This window comes from Anas platyrhynchos, chromosome 5 (genome assembly GCF_047663525.1).
Source record: "Anas platyrhynchos isolate ZD024472 breed Pekin duck chromosome 5, IASCAAS_PekinDuck_T2T, whole genome shotgun sequence".
NCBI classification, from domain to species: domain Eukaryota; kingdom Metazoa; phylum Chordata; class Aves; order Anseriformes; family Anatidae; genus Anas; species Anas platyrhynchos.
In genome coordinates this window covers 58,762,021-58,787,043 of record NC_092591.1, presented here as the reverse complement: position 1 = coordinate 58,787,043, position 25,023 = coordinate 58,762,021, and the positions used below count along the sequence as shown (strand labels likewise).

The 25,023-nt window shown below is 35.9% G+C and overlaps 1 protein-coding gene across 8 annotated transcripts in view; it reads left to right on the top strand.

Annotated features, from left to right (window-relative positions):
- Nucleotides 1–25,023, top strand: part of CCDC73 (coiled-coil domain containing 73) — a 92,104-nt gene that overhangs the window by 22,588 nt on the left and 44,493 nt on the right. For 6 of the 8 annotated variants that reach the window (XM_072039221.1, XM_072039228.1, XM_072039227.1 and 3 more), the window contains 2 exons: nucleotides 15,534–15,678; nucleotides 24,646–24,717. In XM_072039221.1, coding sequence (XP_071895322.1) covers nucleotides 15,547–15,678; nucleotides 24,646–24,717 — 204 coding nt within the window. In that variant the 5' untranslated portion in view covers nucleotides 15,534–15,546. Of the gene's footprint in view, nucleotides 1–10,857; nucleotides 10,960–15,533; nucleotides 15,679–24,645; nucleotides 24,718–25,023 lie in introns of all 8 variants that reach the window. The other 2 variants (XM_072039224.1, XM_072039222.1) reach the window with 1 other exon arrangement.

The window sequence follows — 25,023 nt, the reverse complement described above, 5'->3', positions numbered from 1 at the left end:
TGTGTGGCTTTGTTTTGTGTTTGTGTGTTTTCTTTAAAGTCCTTGGAGAGGATAATGTGGTGGTTTTGTTGGAGCTGTGACAGAAGCAGAAGCTTGTGTTGGCATTCTGACACGGAGAATTGCAGGGCCTTCATCAACCTCCTCCATGAATGTGAGGTAACTAAAACAGCACCGCTAGCTTAAAAAAAATCAGATTTCAAATTTTCATAAGTGTTACACTATTGGAAGGAGCTCTGTTCTGTGCTGGTCAAATCGCAGGTTGGATAAGAGATTTTTCCTTCCTTTGGAGGAGAGGTTTTGGTGACAGATAGATTGTTTTGCCATTGGCTTTTCCTCAGGTGGCTGAGATCTCATGTGCTAGTTATTTTTCATCCATACTTGTTCTGCTTCTTCAAGTTCCCCTAGTAGGAACAATAGAAAAAAAAAAAAAAGAGATTAAAGCTTTTTTTTTTTTTTTCTTGTGTTAAAGCTGAACTGTTTTGACATCTAATTGTTTTAACTCTGGGCAAAGAGTGCAACTAATTTTGTCTTTGCAAATTATAGTTAACATGTTAACAAAGATGCTCTGTGGACTTGCTGAGGTTTCTTAAGCTACTAATGAAACAATGAATTATCAAAACAAGTGAGGAACTTGTTCTGCTTCTTCCTTCTGGTTGTGTTTTGCAACTTCCTTGTCAGCAGTTCTCAAAGAGAAGATCTATTTTGGTAAAAATGGATTAAACAGGTTGAATTATATTGTGTGAATATTTCTGAGACAGTCTTGATTTTGTTTGCTATAAACTTTGCTTATTTAATTCCTATGGTCTGTGTCTATAAAAAAGATGTTCTTTTCTTGACCAGCCAAACGTAAACTTCCTATTAACTTCCTAAGGAAGGAGATCAGCTCTAATGCATCCCCAGTTCGCTTATTTACTCGTAGTCTGCTTTTCTTGGTGCAGAACAATTCAATTAAAATAATTCTCCAGCATTCAATTAATATGAATTAGGGTGGAGCCCATAAAATGGAGGTGACTTGAGGAACTTCTGCAAAGGTAAATTTCCATTGACTATGTGGGTATTTTCCTGTCTTTTGTGTGTAACTTAGGAAATAACATTTTTTGAGTTATTGGAACATAGAAACTGAATGCAAAATATTCCAGCCACGTAGGTAATATTTTCAGGCAGAAAAACATCTGAAAGATCTAACCGATTATTTGGGACAGTTTCCTTAAAGGTCATTGTTTCTCAAGGATTGTGAAGATAGTCTGTGAATGCAGAGAGTCAAACTTTCATTTATAGTTTTATTTTATATATCAAGATGATTTTTTTTTTTCAAGTCAAGACTGTCAAACCATTACGCATCTTATTAAACAGAAAATGGTGACTTAGGAATTGGTGGTAGAGGTTAGAGTTTGCATTTGGCTTACAGTAACTGCAGTGACCTTTCATAGAAATAATTTTCTGATTCTTTTCTTAAGACTCTTAAGAAAAGATTAATACGCTCCATGTAAAAGATGGTAGAAGTTGCAAGGTCAACCGTATAAGTTTAAAAAACAAAAAAAGATTAAATGAAGGTAGCCTAATTGGAATAATTTTGGTCATGATTACTTATTTGTCTGGAGAGACAGAGGCCCCATAAAATAGCATGGACTTGTCCCTCATTCAATGAAGACTAAGTCAAAAAAAAAAAAAAAGACTTGTTTTCAAGTCATATTCCCCGTATAATGCATTTGATACTTGAGGAAAATTAAGTTGTAAGAAGCTATTAGGAGTTTTCTCATGCTTTTTAGCCTTTAGGCCAAACGAACCTGAAGATCTTACTTTCCTTATGTTATAGACAATTTGAGGCTGCTGTGATCTTGTTGTGTTCATTCTGCAACTTACGTCTGATCAAAGCATGCTGCCTTGCTGTCTTCAGACAGTTTGAAAATTAGCCATTGACAGTTTGTTTCAGTACCTAAAAACCTATTTTTTTTTTTTAGAAAAAATGCTTGATTTATTTTTCAGTTTGAGAGATGTTAGAGGATATGATTGTAATTTATGTAGTGGAAGATTAAATAAAAAAGCCATTAGTATAACTGAGGTGATTGACTTAGTATACAGAAGAATACCATAGAATGTAGATAAAAGAATAGAATGATGCAGTGGTGGAACTATACCATAGGAGCTATGTTTACAATACAGATATAAAAACATTGTGTAGAAAATGAAGTGAGCAACTTTTGAGATGCTTTGTAAATTCACCTAAGTGAATTTACAGATCCATATAGATACATGGAGGCATCTAGACACCTTCAGGCTAAGAGGATGATGTTTTCAAGAGCTGGGCTTTCCTGTTAGAGCCACCAAATACAGTTTCTGGTGCATACACTCACGTGTGAAGCTGTAACACTTAGGTACGTGTTAGACTGCAACAACACAGGTACAAATATAGAGTAGAAAAAAGAAAGCTCACTAGTGTACTATTCAACAAATACTAGAAAAACTGTTTTGAGATGCTTTTTTTCTGTAGATAACTTTATTAAAACTTAGGCGATCAATTTCTTCAATGTTTGTATAACCTCAGAAAACTAAACAAAAATCCATGTGCTAACAAACTGCTTTGAAAATGTCTGTTTAGGATTAATTTAGAGAATTCTTTCAACCAAAAAGTATGTGTACATATTTATCATGTTAATAAAGATATATTCAATTAATTTTGAAAACCAGAGTAGAAAATTAATTTCCCTCCCACAGTCTTAATGAAGAAATGAAGAAACTAATTTCCCATTGCTGTTAGAGGGGTAATCCACTCCTTCACATATTAAGAAATTAATGTAACACATCCACTCAGCCAAAGAGCCTCTGATTCCTACCCTCCCCCCAGTCTCTTACACCAGCTTATTTTGTATAACATAATTATGAAAAACAAAATTGAAAGAGACTAACTCTTTTTCTGTTTTTCAGTATGCTCTAGCCCTAGTATGCTACTGTTCCTAGTGAAATCATCCATTGAGTTTTGTGGTATTTGCTTGTTCTGGCTTTTCGCTAACAACAAAATAATTGTGTACCTAATAAATGAATAATAATTTAAAAAAAGGGGGGGGGAGGGAGGGAGAAAAATGAGGAAAAAATGACTGCCATCATATTTCTTTGTAGTATTTGATTTATTTATTTTTTAATGTGATAAAAAGGCCATCATTATTATTTGACCTAAATACAAAAGAAAGACGTTTTCTTATTTTAAAACTATTGTTGACTCTGATAACGTTTGAATCTGATTAACATATTTTTCAAGCTAAGAATATATTTGAGAAGAGTTTTATAAAATAACTTGTTGATCTGTTTTTTTGTCATGGTATTTGAAATGTGTATTTGAGAGATGCTTAGAATTACTGTACTGGAAATTATTATTTTTTGTCTTAAGACCATGTTTATTTGACATAAGCAGCTTGATTTTTTTTTTTAACAGCACCACCTGTGCTAGCTGACAGTACGCTCAGCTGGAGTGCAGTTTGTAATGTAAGGAAGAGAACTGAGACTTAATATTCTTTCAAGGAATGCAGTTCAGATAAAAACTGAAAATCTGACCAAGATACTGAAACTTGTTACTTGTAGCAAACATTTTTAGGTTTAGCAAATGTTTGATGTTGAATGTTCAGCAAAGCACTTCACTTCAACTTGTGAATAGTGCCATTGACAGCAAAAAGCTGGAAGGTGAGTGAGTTCTTAAATGATTGCCTGGTCAGGACTGATTTTGCAACAGGTGGGATAATTGAACTTTGATATTACTGGTTTTATTTTTTTTAATTTTCACTACTATCTTCTGTGAGCATGGAATAATTTGGAAAATGGGGATATATCCAGGGCAAGAAGCAATGAACATATAGCTACTCTAAGGACAGATGGAATTCCAACAAGTCTTTTTGGAAGGACTTGAGGCTATATAAAATGAAAGGATTTAAAAACTGGAGTTAGGAGGCCAAAAACTTTATTTTGGCATGCAGGGACAATGGAAAGAAATTAATTTCTCTCCTTCATGTCCCTCCTCCCCACTTTGGTTTGAGCAGAAGTAACAGAAGTAGCACAGGAAGATTATAGATGCACTTGGTATGGGAGGAGGAGCAATGGGATGGGGGATCTGAGCTCGGCAGAGAGCAGGAGTCCCAAATTCCCATGGGCTGGGAGCCCCAGCCCCATGCTGGGCTCTGGCTCACAGCAATATGGGGCAGGAACTTCTCTCCGATGGGCCACATCGCTGCACTTCCCCCAGCACTGTGCCCAGCTCAGCAGTGGGGCTGTGATAGGGAAATACCTAAAGACTTAGAAAGGGGAAATATCACAGGTTTTTTTTGTATGTACAAATGTAGAACCATGTTTGGTTGTTACCCATTTTTATCAGAAAAGGTATTGAAATTTTCCATTCAGATTGAATTCCTCACATTAGTGAGGATGAATATAATCTCAGGATCATCATAGCATATAAATAAAACTGATAACAGGCCAGCCACATTCTGTGCAGCAGTAGCACTTCTTCTGCAGCTTCAGAGAGAAGTTTCCTGAATAGAAGGAACTTAAAAAAAAAAAAAAAAAAAAAAAAAAAGGCAGATTGAACTGCCTATGTTACCACAGAAATACGATTTGACAGGTTCCAAAGTTGCTAAGTAAATATTGCATTAATATTTCAAGTTACTTGGAATACTGTCAGTAGTAATAGCATCTGCTGAAAAAGAAAAAGCATTTACTGGAACATGCACCATTTGACCGGTGTGTTTCACCAGCAAGTATACGTTTTATTTCATCTAAAGCAGGTATTACCAAAGATGGATACAGATTTAAGATTGTAGCTGAAGATATGAGTTATATGTTGGCTTTGTTAGAAAGCCAAATGTCGTTGACATATTAAGTACAAAAACATATTATAAAAATAATTGTTTTCTTCAAATTTAGTATAAAATTTATGTAATGGCTGACACTGGTAGAATTCATAGCAGAAAATATTAAAGCAACGACAAAGTTTTGTGCAGCATATTTTTTAGGCTGCCAAATGTCTTTCTAAGGTTGGAAAGCTGTGGAGAGTCGCAAATGTGATTTCCAACAGCTGTCGTGGCCAACAGCTAATGGCTGAGAGTCACCAATCTGCTGTTCATTTTGTAGCGCTGTCTCTAAGCTGCAGGAGAAAGGTCAGCCCTCCGCTCTCCCTTCCTAGCTTCCAACCGTGGCCTTGACAGGAATAAATCTGGGGTCAGCAGTGGCACTCAGATCTAGATGGCGTATTTCAAACCTTCGGCAAAGAATGCTTTCTGAGTTGTGCTTTGGAAAATATTACGTTTCCTGGAATCTTTGCTTCCAATAAATATTTTAGGGTTGTGCCAAGTAAATCACTGGATTTTTATGAAAAGCAACTTCCTTCCCAGTGAGTGTGATCTTCCCCTACAATGCAGGTTGTGTGGCGTTAAATGCACCAAGCTGTCACTGTCAACTTTATGGAAAGACTCTTTCACTTTAAAATTTACAGAAATAGTGCTTTCGTGGAAGTTTGTGGTGCTGTCAAAGACGGTGTCCATGCCAGAAGACAAAGAGGAGAGGAGGAAATGGGGGTCCCCGCTCACACCCGCCTGCCTCCCCTCAGCCCCTGCAGGCCCAGGGCCCAGCTGCAGGCCCTGTGGTGGGTCCGGCCTGCACCCCACTGCCTGGTGAGGGGCCAAGGGGGACAGCTTTGGGGTTTTGCCCACTCTGAACCTGGTGTGGGTGTTGGAGGTGTGAGGGTGGTTGAATCACTGGTGAGAGGGGGAAAAAAGGTGTTTTGCTGCTCAGCATGGTGGGCCCTGGCATTGTTAATAAACTTGGGCCTTGCCCAGAGGCCACTCTCTCTCTCCTCTTTTTTCTATCGTGTAAGGTTTAACTTTTTCACACGGATTTGTTTATGCAGTGTCCCATCCAAAGTCTTCAAAGGACTTGTTGAAGTTTCTAGTCAGGCTACTTGCCTCTGGGCAGGCTTTGCCACGCAGGGGGTCTGTGAGGAGATGGCTGATATGTGGCGCATCTCTTCTGTCAGCACCGCCTTCCACAGCCTGAGTCCAAACAAGGAGCACAAGAGTAGGAGTATTTATCTTCCCACGTGTTTCTCCGGGTGTTTTTATGTATACCAGCACGTAGTTTGATTCTTGTGCCACTTGTCTTTGAGTTCCCGTGTCTCTTGCCTACAGGTAACTACGCTGAGGTGTTGCTGGCTTGAAACCAGTATCTTTTTTTTTCTGGTTTAGTTCCTCAGACACCTCAGTGCCAGTTGCGTATTGTTATAGCCAAGGCGATGGTTTTTCTAGCTGAGAAGATAACTATATGTGTAGCCAGCAGGAGAGTGCTTCAACCTGTAATACTTCACTAAGAAAGGTTAGTTCTTGCCAAACTGTTGCTATTTTGGCTTCTCTTGCCTTTTGCATTTAAGTACTGTCTTATATTCATAGAGAAACATGCACAGAATATTTCTGCCTCCCTTACTGCAGAAATCAGCCTCGGGCTGTGTCTGTTGTTATATTACACTGGGTACCCAGTGCAGGGGAAGGTCTGCTCATCTTCTGCAGTCTCTGGAGCTCTGAGCGTGCTGCAGGACAAGGAGGAGACAGCTTCTGTGCTCCTTACCATCTCCTGCTGCTTCTGACCTCCACTGGGAGCTGTTCCAAAACACGTGCTGCACGGGTGTCCTCACAGTAACCTATAGCAGGATGCAAATACATAGGATTAGGTACTTGTTCTCAGAGGCAGGAACCTTCTTCACCAACATCAACATTCTCCATGAGCAGAGAAGAAGCAACTTTTCCATACCTCAGTGAACTCTTAATTCATTTTGAGGTTTTACTGTAAGAATCCCAAAATGTTTAATAGCAACTTTATTGTAAATTGTCTCAAAGGATTTGTAGAAGAAAAACTATTACTTAAACTAATACTTTATTAGACACATTAAAAAAAAAAAAAAAAGTCTCCATGAGTTAGTTCTGAAGATAACAATACTCCTTTGCAAAACTTTGGGAATAAACATCAATAGTGCCTGCATTTGGGGGAAAAAAAGATTGCAGGTGCTTCTCTTGCTGACTTGTCCCTGATCTTTTTGGACTAAATTTGGTTAAGAGAGCAGTTTGTTGCCCTTAATGAGCCCATCATGTGAGAAAAATGCTGCAGCTCAGTATGTTTTATGGAAGCATCATTCAGAAACAACTTTCTTTAATGTGTTACATCCCTTCTTACATTCCTTCCTCGACACTGCTTATTCCTCAGCTTATTGTTATGTTTAAACTAATTCCTTACTTAATGGTATTGAGTCTAAATATTGCTTTGACTTATACTTGGTATATTTATTTCACGACTATAACTACAAAGAAGTATGAACTACGAAATCATAGTGCTGCCTGAATAAATTTGGTCTTTGTGCAGAACTCTGCAACTGCTGTTGTACTGCCAGAGAGCTTTTAACAGATGAGAAAGTTAGCTGAGGTGCTCATTGCTCCTGGTGTCTTAATCCTTGCACAAACATGTTTTTAGAAAACAATTCAGTTTTATTCAAAGGCTCTAGCTGTAATTACAGTGCGTTGTTTCAGGCCAGCACAGTTCATTAGGTTGTCAACTAGGTGGCAGTATGGCTTAAAATAAAAGGTATGCTACTTTGAATCATGCAGTGTGCAAGACCAACAGATGTACTGCGTTTCTGTAAAATGATCTCTAGATTTTGCTGTTTGTAAAATCTGGGAAAAACGAGGTTCCCATGAGCTAATGATCCACTGAACAATTAATGCCTTTACACTAATACTTAAAAGGACATCGACTAAATCTTGAAAAATATTGGAACGGAAAGGTTAGGGAGAAGAGAACTCAATCCCATATGAGGGTTAGAAGTACATGTATATTTTTACTGTAACTGTCCTCTTATCTTTCTTAAATTTTACTGGAAAAAGTTGAGGTGTCTGCTCCTATTTTCTTAGTAATATTTTTAATCGTGCTTAGAAAAAAAATCCTTTTACCTTTATTTTTTCTTTAAACCATAGTATTGTCTTATAAAAGGCAGATAAAATATACTATATAATTGGTTTTGATTACAGAAGGTAAGGATTCAGAAAACTTATTTCTGTGTTTATTAACCTGTGAACCAACTTGCATGTTATGGAAATTTTAAATAATGTTTTTTTGAAAATGCCTGGGCTAGCTAGTTTTTGGAAGATTGTATATTTTTATATATATAAAAAAAATCCTTTTAAGTCTTTATCAAATTCTTTTGATTCCTGAAGTCATCCTCTTTTAGTGCACGTGTGTGTGTGAATGAATGCAGAGCTCAAGCAATGCAATGCAATGCTTGAACAAGCAGTTCCATTTTCTTTAAGTTTCATCCAGAATTCAACAGGTAGCTAATTTTGAAGTACCTGACAAAATATTCAAAAAAATTCACTTCAGGTTGCTCCACATTTGAGCATCTTTTCACTGAATTCTGATTCAAAAAGGTAAATTGACACACTGATTGCTTGAAAAGCTTATTATTACTCAAAATCCAGCTTTGAAGGTGGAATAAAATAAATATTGAGTTGGAGAGACTTTCCCACATGGCTTCTGGGTCATCAGTTTGGTCTTGTCAGGAATGTTTTGTTGATTTTCCCTCACTTTTTGTTGTTGTATGTTGAGTCTGCATATAGTAAACATCAGTTTTATTTAGATTGGTTGAAACAGATAAAGATCTTAACCATTTGATGATATTTTGTGATAGTTCACCTATCTATACTCTTTATCAGTAGCTTCACTAACATGTCGAACCTGAGAGGTGGGAAAGTGGTATCTTACAGAATAGCACAAAAACTTTTAGGGAAAAGGGTAAAAATCCAGGCCTGTTACTTTTTAACCCGAGGGGTTTAAGATCCAAGAGTTATTTGGCCAATACTTCTCTCACAATTTTATTAAAGCATGACATTTTGTAGAGAGGTACTAGTAACATAAGACAATATGGTGGTATCTGAGGATGTTTTTGTCAGCAAAGCTGCTAAGGAATTTTTTTTAGGACAACTGTATTGTGTTTAGGATGTAATGTTGGACTACCTTGCCCCCTTCATCCCAGACACCATATTTCACTGGAAAGGAAATTCACTGGCAGGGAATTCACTGGATTTTGGCTTTGGAATACATGCACATCTTCCAGAATAAAAACCTTTACAATTACCTTGAGTTTAAAAAAATACTATCAAATTTGGACCAGAATATGACAGATGAGGGCAGCTTGATGTGACTAGGACTGGGTGGTGGTTTTTCCCCTTTGGAAAAGGGGAAATAGTAGCAGGTTCACAAATGTGTTCCTTGGATAAAATGTGCTGAATAATGGATCTCTACTAGGTGGAATAAATCTGTTATTTTATTTCTTCAGCTGTTAGAGCAGTGAAGAACATCTTCTCTTTCTGTAGCAAAACAAGGCAATACATTTATTTGCTGTCTTTGTTTCAAAATTTTTCATAAGCTCTTGAGACAATTCTATGCTAAGGTAAATTAGTGCAAGTGTAACCCCTAATTTTACAAAACTATATAGAAGGATAGAGCTAGCTAATGAAAAAGAGAAGATCCAGTGACGTTTCTTACTAAGCTATTAGTTAAGGGGATAGAGAATGTTCTCCAGAGAAGTACTAAAGCAGCCTGGTTCTACCAGCACCCAAAGGTGCACTGTCACGACATAAATTGCATGCTGGTAGAAATGTTTTACTTGACTGTATAAAAAGCAACGCATGATCCAAATTAGTGCTCTGTGCTGATTTCAGAGTCCTGTAGTTGCAAGGCCAAGGTGACAAATTCCTGTTCTCTTCCATTTAGTAGAAGGGTCATAACTGGGCTTTTATGCATTGTCAATGAATTAGCAAGCTGGAAAGACCCTTTGCCTAACCTAGGGCAGCTGTTACTATAGTAAGTGTATGTTCCCCAGATTTACATCTCAGTAATACATGGATAAAAAATTCTAGGGAATAGTAGAATAAGTCAATATTTATCTGAAATTAGCATAAGCTAGACAGTTAAGTATCTTGTGTTGACAGTACCACTTGACTTACTGTAAAGTTCAATAAATCATAGATGACAATGGATAGATGCATTTAATATCTTTAACTCACTGGTGGAGGAAAGTATTGAAAATGAGTTGCATGATAGATTTTGTACTAGGAAGGAAATACTTCAGGTTGAACAGTACCCTGCTGGTTGTAGGCGTGTGACTTCTGGATGTGCTTGAGGCTTCTTTCCCAGAACTGTGAAAAGGTGTGAAATGTCTAGGTTATTTGGTTTTTGATTTGTACATTTGAATGGAGCCAGTGGATCTGAAGATGATTTGCTAGTAGGCAAATCCAGCATGTTAGTTGGGTGTGGGTGGTATCTGGTGTACAGAAAGGCAGTTGTTCTTCCCAAGGGGATGGTATTTCCTCTTGTTGAAGATGTGGGATGGAGAGGTGTTGCAAAATTCTATTGAAAGTGGAAAAATAACTTATTTTTCTGTAGATCCAGAAGTAGAAAAATGAATTAAGACAATATCAAGCATAACCACAGAAAATATCTTTCAGCTGCTGAAGGATTTAAAATAAATAACCCTTCCCACAAAAATGGTCTGAGTTTAAAATTGGTGCTTTTTTTCCTAAAAACACAATTACAATAGGGAGAGTGCTGTCTTTGAATATTATTTTATCAAAACAAGCCTAAGAACTCCAAAACACTGCAACTCTCTTGATCTTGTAAAATACATGTTAACCTCCTTAAATGCTTACACGGTGGATTCTGAACAAGTGTATGGTTCTCACATTATGTAGTGTATTTCAGTTTTGTTGCCTTGTTGTTTCCCCTAGGTAGGAGATATGCCGAGCTGTGTTATAATCCAAGCTTTGTCACTGTCTGCAGGTTCTCTCCTCACAGAGGAACCCTGTTTGGTTTATCAGCAAGGTGTAAGGCAGACTTGATGATTGGAATCTGGAACACCTGCTTCACCCCCAGTGCTTTCTGGTGAGCTCTTCATAGCATAAAGGGGGATCTTTAAAGGCTTGTTATGCCCATCTGGTGTAGCGGAACACTTGTCTAATTTCTAGTCAATTCAGAATAGAAATTAAGGCTTTATCCCACATTTTTAATTTAGGATAAGAATAGGGTAAAGTCAAATCTGTTTTTACTTCTTTCTAGTGAAAGCAGATATTTGAACAGTATCAGAAGAAAAGGCATTTCCTTAGGAAGAGAAGATGTATACATGAGGCATTGTCTTGCTTTCTTGCTTTTAATGCATCAGGCAGTGCCTCTAAACTTGTTCGGGGGCTTAAAGGATTGTGAAAGTAACCTTATCCTCTGTGGTTTGATCTTTTATTTTTAACAGTGGTACAATCTTATTTAAAATTCAGTCATACTGTGCCATTGTTATTTAGGAAGACTTCTTAAAAGTGATTTAAATGTGGACAATATCCTACACTTCAGTACAACGTGATAATGTGGAACACGCTTGTTAAATTGTAATGTAACTTGGTGGTTCTACTGCACCACTGGTATCTTGTAAATGCAGTATCTTGGCATATTCAGATTTGAATGCTAGCTCTTAACTCGGCATAAGTGTATGCATGTGGATGTTTTATGTTCCTGGATAAATTTATTTCAGTTGCATAAACTTCTGGACTGCTTTTCACCAATTGTCACAGAAGCATTTATTACAGTTAAAACATCAAATTTAGTGGCCCGCATCTGAAGTTTATGCATCTGTAAATACCCATAAACAAGCAAGTGAAAATCAGTAATTCTTTATCCAGGATGAGACGTACCTAAGAGTTGACTCAGCCTAGGCTGAAATGCCATAAATTACCTTGTTTCTAAAAAGCCTCTCAGGGTGCTGCTAAAATGTACTGAAGGGAGGGGGGGGTGGTGTTTAAAAAAATAAAAGTAATAAAATTCTGCACACATGCAATATTCAAATGTGTTAAGTTGAATAGCAGTAGGAGGAATGTCTTTCAAAATATTTTTTTTTAAAGATATTGCCATCAGTTGCACTTCTGGTGCTGGAATGTTTTAGTTAATATCAAAACCTACGGTTGTTATTGTGGTAAAATGATAGTGTGAAATTGATGCTGTTATTCTATAACAATAAGGACGTGACTCATGTATTTTATGTACACATGCATTCAACTGTAGTGACAAATGGCTTCATGCTGTGTGATTAAATGCATATTAGCATTTGCCCTAGGCATTTGATTATTACCATCTTTACTTCATTACATTACCACACTGTATGGCCATATAATTTATAAGATAATACAGACATCACTTTGTTGCTGATAGGAATTATTCTGTTTTATGGATGGTGTCCTTTAATTTTGCCTTTCATGGATTATAAAATTGGTTAATATCTGCTGAAGTGAATCACTGGAGAAGCAAATAAAGATGTTGGCCTCAGGTCACAGTGTCATTTGTGATACTGGCAAAATCTTACAGCCTCATTTATCCCTGTACATGATTGATAACACCATGGGTTAAATGGAGAAAGCTTTGCTTCCATTAAAGGATCATCATGAATGAAGACCTCCCACTTAAAAGTCAGGCATGATGAGAAGACAAGAGACTATCTACAGGTCAAATTAAATAACTTAAATAATTTAAGTGGAATGACAGTGTAATTTGTTCATTCTGTGTTATTACCCTGACCCCTATCAGGCTTATAGGCTAACTTACTTTCTAGTGTAGGGTATTTAAGATGTAATTTTTAATAAGTGCTTTTGAAAGATATAAAGCCCTTTATGGCACTTAAAATTGTGTTAAAATGGATTTTATAATGTGCTTTTTAAAAAGTAATTTTTGTCCTTATTTTGTTAAGCATAAAACAAGTAACGGAAAAGCAAACGTGGTAAACACTTCAGAATTAGAACTTCATTCATTTTTACTTCTTAATTTCTATAATGTTATCTTGTGTATGCTCCAGAGTATTTTTTTTTTTATGTTTTAAAAATATTTTGACAAATACCAATAACTGAGGTAAAAATGCACCTGCTTAATTAGGAATAGCTTTAGTTACACCAGGGGTTTTCTTGTATTTGCTTTGTCAAAAAGACACTTACCTATCATGTGTCTTCATAGTATCTCTAGATAGCTGTTTTAATGAAATATCCAGAGTAGGCATTTTACCAGTGTATATGGCAGATATGTTAAGGTATTAAATTCTGTACCTTTATCATTATAATTTGTCTAGGTTTCTTTCTTCCAAGCACGGTGTGAACTACTTAGCAGGTAACCAAGTTCTTTGATGTCTGTGGCGGAGGCACCACAGGGGTGTCTCGTGCTCAACTTGGAGGAGGAGAGGGAGCGTGTGTAACACGTACTGTGCCTTGCAGTTCCCAGCAGTAGGCTGTGAAGCGTTTTGTTGCAGCCTCAGAAAAAGCAGTCTGACCTCCTTGTAGCAGAACGAGTACAAATTGTGCGTGAGGAAATGGTACTTCACGATGAAGGGATGGGTGAAGACTCAATGAGCTTCTCTCGGAAAAGCCTTTATCCTTTCTCACTGCTTTAGGGAGGTGATGTCTTGCTTGTCAAGTGCTCTTGCTGAGCTCAGTGAGCTGGGGGAATGTCCAGAGATGCCTGAGGCCTGTTTTGTTCCATCCCTCGGTGTGTAACATGGGTTTGAAAATATTACCCTAAGAAAGTAATTCACAAATCGTTTCTGTGATGGCAAAGAAAATCACAAACCTCAGTGTGCACAGGTTAATGCACCAGTTCTACCAGATAACTTGAACAGGAATCCTTTCATAACTGAAGCTCAAGTGCACCCTCCTTTGTAGGGTGGGACCCAGAGTTAGAAAGTCATTTTTCTTTATCAATTTTTTTTGCAAGCACAATTATTTTTCTTTTCCTCTGATAAAACAGGCAACCAGTTCTCCATGTGGTAACAGTACTATGGCGTGAAAATCCATTGCTGCAGAATCCTCCAGCTCCAAGGTGTAATGGGAGGTGACAGCAATAGAATTAGAGCATGTATCATGTCTTAACGTTATATGCACAAAATTTTACCCTTCAGATCAGAATATAGCAGGATTTAAAATTGAAATCAAATGGCTTCATGCCTAATTTACTATGCCTAATATCAGTGCTGTTATTAGCTTTGTAGCTGTGATAACCTCCCAATATTTGGTATAATATAAAAATGTTGTTTGTGCTTTATGAATTACTGGTACAGTATCTATCAGTAGGGAACAGTTTTGGGGAACTTGGATGAAAGAATTCATGTGTGCTTTCCAGGGGCTGATTTAATTCTAATTTTTTTGGCTACAAGTGTTTTTTAACTAAAAAAAAAATAAAAAATTGCTTGAAGTTGTACATGTTTGTACGTTATTCAGACTTTTGTGCATCTCTTTTCCTTCAGAAGTCCTTCAAACACATATTTTCATGCTAACAAAGTAATTTAAATATTTCAGACTCTTTTCCCGTTTTTTAGCAAAACCATAATTTCAGTAACTTAGTTGGAATAACTTCTTGTGGTGGGGCAACTGAGCAAGAAATCAATCAATTATCCACAATCAAGCAGCTTAAATTTGATCTATGCTAGGGTTTTATTTAGACAACAGAAGAAAAAGCAGTGTGTCCTGATTTGTGGTTGTTATGGCCCCATGATACAGACCAGGTCTCCTCTCTTCCTCCAGGAATTCCTTCCCCAGGGTTGTGCAGCAGTGGCCAGGTCGGTCGTAACTCCTGCGCTCTGCCCCAGCCTCTTCAGCTCTTGGTGCAGAAACCCCCCCAGAGTTCTCTGGGGACAGGGTAGGGCTGCGTTAAAGGCGTGTACGTGACTGGGTTCATTCTAGCACGCTGCTGGAGATGAAGTCTTGTGTGTGTATACGTGTCTGTCTATATAGACGGGTAAATAAATCTGCAAAATGCAAATGAAATATGTACTGTTACCTTTTCAGGCATCATTTGATCTACAAAACTGACAAAAGTATTGTAGTACTCTCTGGTGTCACTAAAACACACTTTGTCCCTAGGAAGGCTTATGTGTCTTAGAAGAGCTGCACTAATATTACTCAACAACAATTGGTGTAGCTAGCTTAAAGCCCCAAAGTTGATAGTTGATCTCATGGGAATAGAAGGAAAAGTTTTCTTCTTACAAGCAGAAATCCCAAATGTTACCTCTAGTTCATTATTTCAAGTCAGTTGGAAGATCTTTAAAATCCAGCCTGATTTATGACTTTTAACACCGTGAGGTGGGCAGTGTTACGCTTCTCATGGCCCGCCGTGTTAGTTGCAGTACCTTCATGCCAGTGCAGGGCAGTAGCTCTGGGAGGGAGGAGTTCTACTTCCTTTGTGCTCATCACTCTTCATTTAAAACTGAAACCAAGCCCAAAATAAAGAGGAAAAAAAAGAGTATGGCAAATGAATGATAAAGCTGTTTGTTTTTTACAATATTACACACAGATTTATAATGGAAAAACTGATTGCTTAACAGCTATAAGGAGTGGTTTTATTCTTTTCAAAAAATCTGCTTCCACATTTGCAATTTTGCGGTTTGAATATCCTCTTAAAGATAAACTGAAGAGGAAATGTATGCTTTTATTTTGCAGACAATCTGTAAGAATGGATGAAGACTTTAAACCACAGACACTTGACTCCAATCTTCAGAGTCCCTCAGAGACATTGATTTCCATTCGGCTGTTAGACTTTAAAACAAGTTTATTGGAGGCTATAGAAGAACTGCGTATAAGAAGGGTAAACGTTTTTATATTGATGTTTTATTTCTGTCTTCCTGTATGTAATCACAGAAAGCATTGCATAGGTATAGGTAAATTGCATACTGTATTTTAAGTAATTCACCAACTACAAATACGCTTTTAAAAAATCACGTGGGCTTAGGCAGTGTCCACAACTGAAATTTTCTGTGTAGGCTGCACAAGACAAAAGGGTTGCATGGAAATAACGAATTTGACTTTCCTATAATTATGTACAGGCTGCTACAGTTGATCACCAGGCTATATACAAAAGCGATCTATATTTTGCTTCTGTATTTCCTTGTAGTCGTTTCTTCTCTTACAGTGTGGCTGCTGATAAGGAAAGGAAGAAAAGCTAATCCAAGTCGTTGCCAACTCCATAAGTCTTTCTTGTTTAGCACATGGTAAATCAAGTATTAAACTACTAGGTTAGAGCCCTACAATACTGGTATATGAGTATGGTGGGGTAGGGGATCTTTTTGAAATAAGAGTAGGGTCATCATGTAGTACTAAGGTGAAATTGTTTTTGCACTATTGAAGGCAGCTATGTTTTTCTGTGGTTAATTTCACAATTGTGTATGGGTACACGCTTTTTCTTCTATTTCTTCCGTTAGCATTTCTGAACTGTTTTGTTTTGGAAGATCTAAAGTATGTCTTTCTTCATTTGATGAATTTGACCTGTTCAAAAGCTGTGTATTATTACTTTAAAATATTAGTATTGATGACATGTTTGATGTATGCTTATTTTGATCTAAGTTAAATGCTCTAATCCTCTCTTTAAAAAATATAAACAAAAGAATAACGGCCATAAAAAATCAAAGGAAAAGTGCACAATCCCATTTTTTTGGTGCAGTATTGTTGAAATTCACCACAGCTTCATCCCTAAACTCTTATTACAATGATGATGTTTAGTCTAGCCTATTTTTGTATTAAAAATTAAAGCCTGAAGACCTTCTATAATTATTACTGAAGTGTACCTTAAGATATTAGCTAGACTCCATTTATGTTGTTAACATAACTACACATTTTTAATATCTTTTGTCAGAGTCTTAAAATTTTGTAGTGCTATGGACTTCATCTTTGGGGATATTTTTGTTTTTGTCTTTCTCTTTTGTGTCTGCTATATCACAATAGTAAGTGATGTATTTTAGAGAATGTTGCCTCAAGAGGGTAAGCAATTTTTTGGTTAAAGGTTCTTTTCATTTCAAAGTTGATGTTAATTCCAAGAACCAATTCCATAGATAAGACATGCTACTCAGTTGCTAAAACATCTGTACCTTCCTTAAAAAAAAAAAAAAAAAATAGAATAAAAATATTACCTGCTTTTAATTAGAATTGTATGTCAAAAAAATTAAGCATTTTACACCTAGTCAACTGGAAAGCCTAAAGTGTATCTGCATGCATTTTTGTTGGGTTTAATGATCAATTTAGGTCTGTTGGCTTAGTATGTTTGAAAACTGGAGTATAAAACTTTAATATTTTGAACAAGAAGTGGTAATAAAATAATATGGCCATTCATAGTGCCACTCACTTTTTCTTTTTTTTTTTTAAAGTAGAATCTTTATAGATGTTTTGCTTTAAAAGAACAGTGCTACAAAATCCTTTGGTGATTTTGGCTCTAAGAGTCTTAAAAATCCAATCACTGCAGGATTATTCTGTAAATTTATATTCAATCCTGAGGACAAGGTAGTGCACACACCAAAATACAATCCGAACTCAGAGAATTGCAGTGCTTGTCTTGCATTGTGGTAGTTTTCCTATGAACGATGACAAAATGGACTAAACTAAACCAGTGTCATCTGCTAAATAGATAGCAGAGTTAAAGCTCTACTGGTTTCTTGATTCCTTTGCCACTTGTTTTTCAAACTTCTTTTCCAAGTTGCTTGCGAGGCTTGTAGCAAATTGATAACCCAGTGGAGGCAGTATAGCCAAGTGTAATGGGTTTTTCTTTCGATTTTGTATTTGACCTATGGCTTGACCTTAGATGAGAGATCTTACATCTGTTTGCTTCTGTTTCTCTTCCCTTTGTTGATCTTGCTTGTCACTTGGACAGGATTCTCTTCATGACAGGAACTACCATATATCTGGGGTTTAATAAACTGCTTTGAATAACTTGGATAAGGTTGTACTGCAGTATAAATTCAAACTTATAAAAATAAATTCACAGGTGAAATAATCTGTGCAAAGCTAGTTAGATTAAAAATTAGACAAATAGTAAAATATTTTGTGAACTGATTCAATCCATACTCGATACAATAAAATTGATTTTTTGATTTTTCTGAATGTGCTTATTTAAATAAGTGCATTGAGTTACTTCAAAGCATGTTTTTTACTTTGTTACATGTACAGTTGTAATTAACTTCAAAAATAATTTGGAGGATTTGCTCATAATTCTTATTTTTTTCTTCAAGTAAATGAGTATTCTGTCATCTTACAGATACAGTCCCAGTTTGTCGATGGTGAGTGCACATGCTTGTTGTAGACAATGCATTACTTAAACTTAGTAGAGCTTCACTTTATTCATTAGTCTGTTTGGAGAGTATGTGCTCTTAATATGAACAGACTTAGGTTTTGTAGCTTCTCATTGCATTCATGTATATATTTAAACTATTACTTCCCCCTCCCCCAGGGATAGGGTTTGAATGTCCTTTTCTCCTTTTGATGCTTTAGCTGTCCCACTCATCATGCGCCAATCAGCCAAATGAATGTGGTATTCACCACAAAAAATCACTTTGTTCCAAAGTGTCTCAGCATTGTTCTGCAATCATTTGGTCTAATTTCATTGAGTAATACGAGGCAATCCTCTTTTTAACAGATAAATATTGTCTATTTAATGCTATAAAGTTGCTGTGAAGTAAGTGAAATCGGAAGTCTCTTATGTTTCCTGAAGTATGATGTGTATAGAACAGTGACAGTGGGTTTGAAGACAATGTTTATGAGGACAAGAAAGCGTGTATGTCGTGCATTGAGTTTCTTTTTTGGTCTATATACAGAAGAACATCCTTAGTGGGAAAAATGTGAATGTAAATTGAGGGTGTTCTTCCTGATTTGCATAGAAGTGTATTCTAATACAGAGGATATGGGGATTTCTGGTAACAGTTGAAGAAGAGTAGGTGATGATTAGCTGAGCACAAACAAAAAAGACTGAATTTAGTGACAACTTCAAAATAAATTACTAGTGTTTTTCTTTAGTACAAGGGATAAGTTTCAGCGTTACGATTCTATACCTGAAAACAAGCACCTGTTGAAGCCCTTTCTGATTGTTAACCAGGACATCAGAATGTCAGTTTAATACTGTGGACTCTGTAATAGATTTCTTCTGTTCAGTAAAAATTACCAAGAATAAACATTCCCCTCTGGCTAATCCAACTTCTTCAGAACAGGGGCCTAGGTTTTCTAGTTGTTTTTATATATATATATATATATATATATATATATTTTATTTTTTTTTTTCCTAGGTTTTCTTACAGAGAGGTCATGAAGGAGCTCTTCCCGCTTTAACCACTCTCTTCTGTTTCCTTCATTCCTAAAACATACTTGTGCTTTCTGGAAAATCTGAAGGGGTTTGCACTGCACAGTGTAGTGCCATGCAAAACCTGAGCTAGCCTGTTCCAGAATGGAGGTGTGTGTAGTTGTTCTAGCAGGGCTAAATAATGAATTTAGCAGTGCTTCACAGATAACTTGGGCAAGTGGACTTCAGTATTGAGATGCAAATGGAAAGCAGTAGGTTAGTATTTGAAAATGACACTTATGCCCAGAAGATAAATTGGTGTTTGCAATACTAAGTGAAGACTAAGTTGATAAAACCATAAAGTTGCTCATCAGGAGAAGTGAACCATAAAGACTAAGCTTGACTTATTAGAGGTATTAAAACATTGGTGGACTTGCCAGTTATGGTCATACTGGTTGTACTATATCTAGACCTAAACTAACAGTAGTATACTGTTATGGTAATATACTATATAGTATGTAGTAGTACACTATATACCAAAGCTGAACCTTCTTGGAAGGATGTTCTGCAGAAGAACTCTGCCTTCTGATGCACAGAGTGGCAGTGAAGTTAAAAAGGGCACCAGAGGCACCTGCAGTAGTGATATAGGCTGCTTAGGGGAGTCCATTTATTTTGAGAACTCAAACCTGTGGGATTCGATGGAACTGTTGCAGAAATCAAGTTTGTTGTTGTTTTGGTTTGCAGTGTGTTGTTTTTTTTTTGTGTTTGTGTTTGCGGTGTGTTGTTTTTTTTTGTTTGTTTTCTTGCTTGCTTGCAAAAGAGTCTGGACTTCAGGTATCTTTAATCTTCTTTGAGTAGAATCATGGGGAGAAGAAAAAAAAAAAGATATTTCAATACTGTACCTTGAGTCAATGAGGGGGGCACCTACTTTTTTAGAAGGGGGATAAGGCAGAAATGACTGGTAAAACTGAAGAGGATGTCAGGGAAATGAAAGATTTTTGGTGAGATTTATTGCAATTCAAACAGCCAGCAAGCAATAAGTATAGTGATGAGCATGATTTGCAATTTTTTTTTTAAACGATAGAGTAAAAAGAGGAAATTAGTGAGAGGAGGAACTTAAGAGTATCCATGCAGTCTTCTAAAAGTTGTGCTTGACTGTTTAGTTCATGAAGGATATCCTAATTATAGCATGAAACAAACAAACTGTAGTTTCTATAAGTACTATTTGATTGAGCTGCATGAGAAATTGGATGTGCAATTTCGTAGGAGGTAGATTATGAGTTCGAAAAAGATAATAAAAGTACCTAACAGCAGTTTTGGCTGCTTGGACGTGAGCCAGCTGTACTCCGTTCCTAAATCTGTTCAGGGTCAAGAATCGAGGGGGCTTGACCAATCCACAGCCCATCTTGTAAAACTACAGCCTGAAGCAAACACTTTAAAGAAGGCTTGACACTTTCTAAAGGTTATAACGAGTAAATAAACCATCAAATTACTCCTCTTTTATTGTTATGGTAGTCTTTTTATAAAAACACTTAAATCCATGTAGTCCTAAGGCATCTAATAAAAAATGAACACTTTTAAGGTTTTGTGTTTTTTTGATACCTCATCAAAGTTATATACAACGTTATGCTCCCAAGTATAACAAAAATGTTTGGGTCTTATTAAACAGCTGTAGGAACTTTTTAAAAAATTGCTTCGCAAGTTTTAAAAGCCTTCACTTCAAAATGGGTAAACTATAAATGTCCTTTGAAAGAAGTAAAAATGATGGATAAGGCTTATAATTGTTAGCGGTTTCACATGAAAACGCTTATCATATAATTGTCATTCTCACTTTAAGTATTTATTATGTTTATTGTTTTTTTTTTTCAACAGTAGTTACACATATATACACATTTTTGAGAGCTTCCAGATTTTCCTTTATAATCTGGGAGTAAGTTGGAGTGTTGTTCCCCTAGAGGACTTTAGTTCCTATCCTTCTTAGGTTTCAAAGCAAAGAGCTTATTTAAGTGGAATTTAATGCTGTTGTCCAATTTGTATTTCTGTAGTTAAATGTAAAGGACTTGGTGTGGATATGGCAGTTATTACTTATAATTAGGGCTTAAATTTTACATGCTGTTTCCAAGACCAACTGTAAAATTTTCAATTTGTGTACTCATTAAGATTTAAAATACACATTTTAAAATTGAAATGGTATATATGCTTGATTACAATAGTCTTCCAATCCAAATTTTTATAACAATATTGTTATTAGTTTGTACTATTATTATTATTATTTTCTAGATACTAAAGGCTTAGTTTTATTTAGGTAACTGTTACATTTAAGTAAGCCTGGTGTATATGAATGGAAGTTTGCTTTGTCAGAAATTTATAACACTATTGTGTTGCTGCTTTTTTTCTTTCCCTTTATTTCATGAGTTTCACATGGATAGGTACTTGTTGATCTCCAACAACTATTGAAATTAGTGATATTTTTGCTATTAATTTTAGTGAGGTCAGAATCCAAGTGCGTATGTTAATCTTTTTTCTTTATCAATTTATCTTCAGAGTAGTATTTTCTGAAGCTAGTCACAGTTTAGAGAATTTACAAGAAAAAAAAATCTTAGGCTTTCATTTTAACAAATATAGCAAACTATATGAGTTTACTAAGAAGAGAACGAGAGACTTACATTCATAGATCTGAAAAAATGTAATAATCATAGAATGACTAGTTTTCATGTTTTCAAAATAATGAATATTCTTGAAAAGCTGGGTAGCACGTTATGAAAAAGCACACTAGGACTCGATTGCACAGGCACTTCTGATATTCTGGGTGCAGTCTTCTTGTCTGTGTGGATGAGTCCTTGCTACATCACAAGCAGCAATGTGTTCCCGTTACTTCTGTTGCATCGGTACAAATATTTGTGTTCCAGCAGGCTCGATCTGATCCGTGGGAGAACTGGCTGCATCCTTCTCCCAGGTTAGTTGTCCTCTGGATATGCTGGTGCCTGCCCAGGGGAGTGGCAGAAATATGGAGTCTGGGAAGAATTGTAACTGCAGTGCATTTTTATTAGTTTAGGAATAATTTAGGTAACCCACTTTAAGGGTCAGATTTTATGATCTTACACTAGAGTACAAAACTTTTGCTAATTATGTATCATTTTAATAATATTTGTAGTTTAGTGGCACAAATTGCTTAAGATTTGTAAGAAGCTGTGAGTCAACCTAGTTTGTTTTTGTCACTCCAGGGAACTTAGAATGTATTATCATTAATTGCTTATAGATTATTATGGGAAAACAAAGTCATTGCAACTCTGAAGTACTATTTGTTAAGGCAGAACAGAGACACACTGTTATCTTTTCAATTCTATTAATTTAATTTATTTATTTTTTTTTTACCATAAGAAATTTTTAGGGATCTTTTCCACCTATAACCTGTTAAGTACATATCATAGGAACAAATCTAAACAACTTCTCTAGTTCTCTGTGAACCAAATTTTAATTTAAAATGTATATTTAATATTTTACATGTAACATTGACACAAGCATAGAGGCATGCTTTTAGGTCCAACAGGTAACTCCTGAAATACTTAGGAGTAGCCTCCTGCGGGTAGAAGTGTGCGTTATTTCTGTCCACACATGTGCCTGTAAACTGCCTGGCAATCAAGGAAGTCAGTTTTGACCCTGAAACCTATAAAAGATGTCACTGTCAAAAACCTATGTTAAATCACCTTGGGACATATTTTGCCATTTTACTTCTATTGATAATACAGTGGGACTATGGATCAAATGTTACACTAAGTGAGAAAGGGTTGCAAAGCCTTGTTTAAAATGCTCTTGCACAAATTGAAGCGCTATAAATATCCTTGTACTTAAAACTTAAACCTCTCCTTTGCACAGGGCTTTAGGAAGAATTGCATGCTTTAGCTGCAGCGTATGTCATTCTTTGCAGCCAAATATTTGTATTATCTGCTTCATGATAGGAAGGAGGAAAACCTTCACTTTCTTTCTCTCTTGTTTCTGATTTTTTTTTTTTTTTTTTTTTTTACTTCACCTGGTGGTAGTTTGTTTTCTCAATTTGTAATTTATGGCACATAACAGTAGTTAATGGTATTGCAATTCAACGGACTTTTACTTAACAGGTATCAAGAGATTAATTTCTCCTTTTTTTTTTTTTTTTTTAACCTTAATGTAGTCACTTGTTCAAGGTAAGGACCACTGCAGAGAAAAGGCAGGAAATCGGCCTTCTGAAGCTCAGAGCAACAACACATTAGTGTAGCTCTAGGTCTTAAGTCCCTTCAAGGATATTATTTTGGCTCTCTATATAAACAGGACAGCAGTGAGTTGTTTATTGTGATATACATAAACAGCCTATGTACTTTTCTTGAGAGAGGTTGTGATTAATTTTGTTTTGAGGAGAATCTGTTGCTCTTCCTTTGAGTATGGTATTTGTAAAAGAAGGCCAGTGCTTGTATTTTTATTTAAAAAGGAAAAAAAAAAAACTTACAAGGGAAGGTGATTCCTATTAGGAAAATCTGACTTTAATACTACAGTCTTTCGGGAAAACAATAACTTGTTAGGAACTATGATTAACAGCAGATGCATCTTATTTATTGTCACAGTAGCAGTTTTATTCTTGACAAGGTGCTTGTGTCAGCACAGGAGATGTAACACACCTTCCTAGTTGTTCTTAGTCCATCTTCTGGATTGTGAAGGAACTTTAGACTTCAATAATGTTCTTCTAAGACTTTCAGGTAGCTCATCTCATCAAAAATGTGCCATTTATCCATGAATTATCTTTAAATTTTTATATTGATCTGATAAATCAGCAAGCTTCTTGGCAGAAAATGTCAGGATAAATATCTCACTTTCTATAATAAGAACAGAATAGCTGGCACAAATTTTCAGTTGTTGTGGGAGATGGCAAAATAAATAAGTAAACAGTCTACTTTGAATGAAGTCATTGTGAAATCGTTAGTGTCCAAAGATTCTGACTCATTACCATGATTATCTGTATCATTGATTAATAATTGATTCTTGATGCATTTGTTGCAGCTTGCTGAATTTCTTTTCATCTCAATATTGTGACTTGATTGATCAGGATATTCAATTATTTTTCAACTGTGAAGTAAAGTCAAGTCTGTTTTACTGTCTTTGAGTCTTTTTTTTTTTTTTTAAGATGCATAAGAGAATACGTACAAAGAGGGAACTGAACTGTTCCTGCCAACTGAGAGCTATATTCCTAGCTCCTAATGTTCCACTGTGCATGTTAATCTATGTTGTTTATTCTGCAAGCTTTCTGACTGAAACAACCAAGCTGTTAGATAGCTTAGCAGATAGCCATCTGCCATTTCACCACATACACAAAACTGTTGTTTCCTTCTTGCTGTGCAGTGTATATACGCATACTGTTTTGTGTAATGGACTGTAAAAAAAAAAAAAAAAAAAAGAGTAAGACTACACAAGTTATTTTGGTGTCTGATTTGCCAGTAACTGTCTTAAATTTTCACTCTTTTTTTTTTTTTTTTTTTTTTTAACTAGGAAACAGAGACAAACTATGAAGATCAAATAAGTAAAATTGTTGTAGAGAAACAGGAACTTGAATGGCAGAAGGTAACTGTCTTAAATGATTATATTATTTCAACTGTTGGGGTTTGATTTTAAGATAATACTAATATGAATTGTAGTATGCTACAATTCCCTTTCTTAAGGCTATTGTCACAGTAAAAAGTGGTATATGATAGTTTTTCCAGTCTTTCTGTTGTTTTCATATAGATTTTGATTATGCCTAATCTAAAAACCTGCTTAACGAATAATCCCATCATAATATTTGGCATGACTGGAAATCTTCAAATAAAAGGGATGTAAATATTCAATGAAATGTCCCATCACTTCAACATGAGGCATCTTGACACGTTA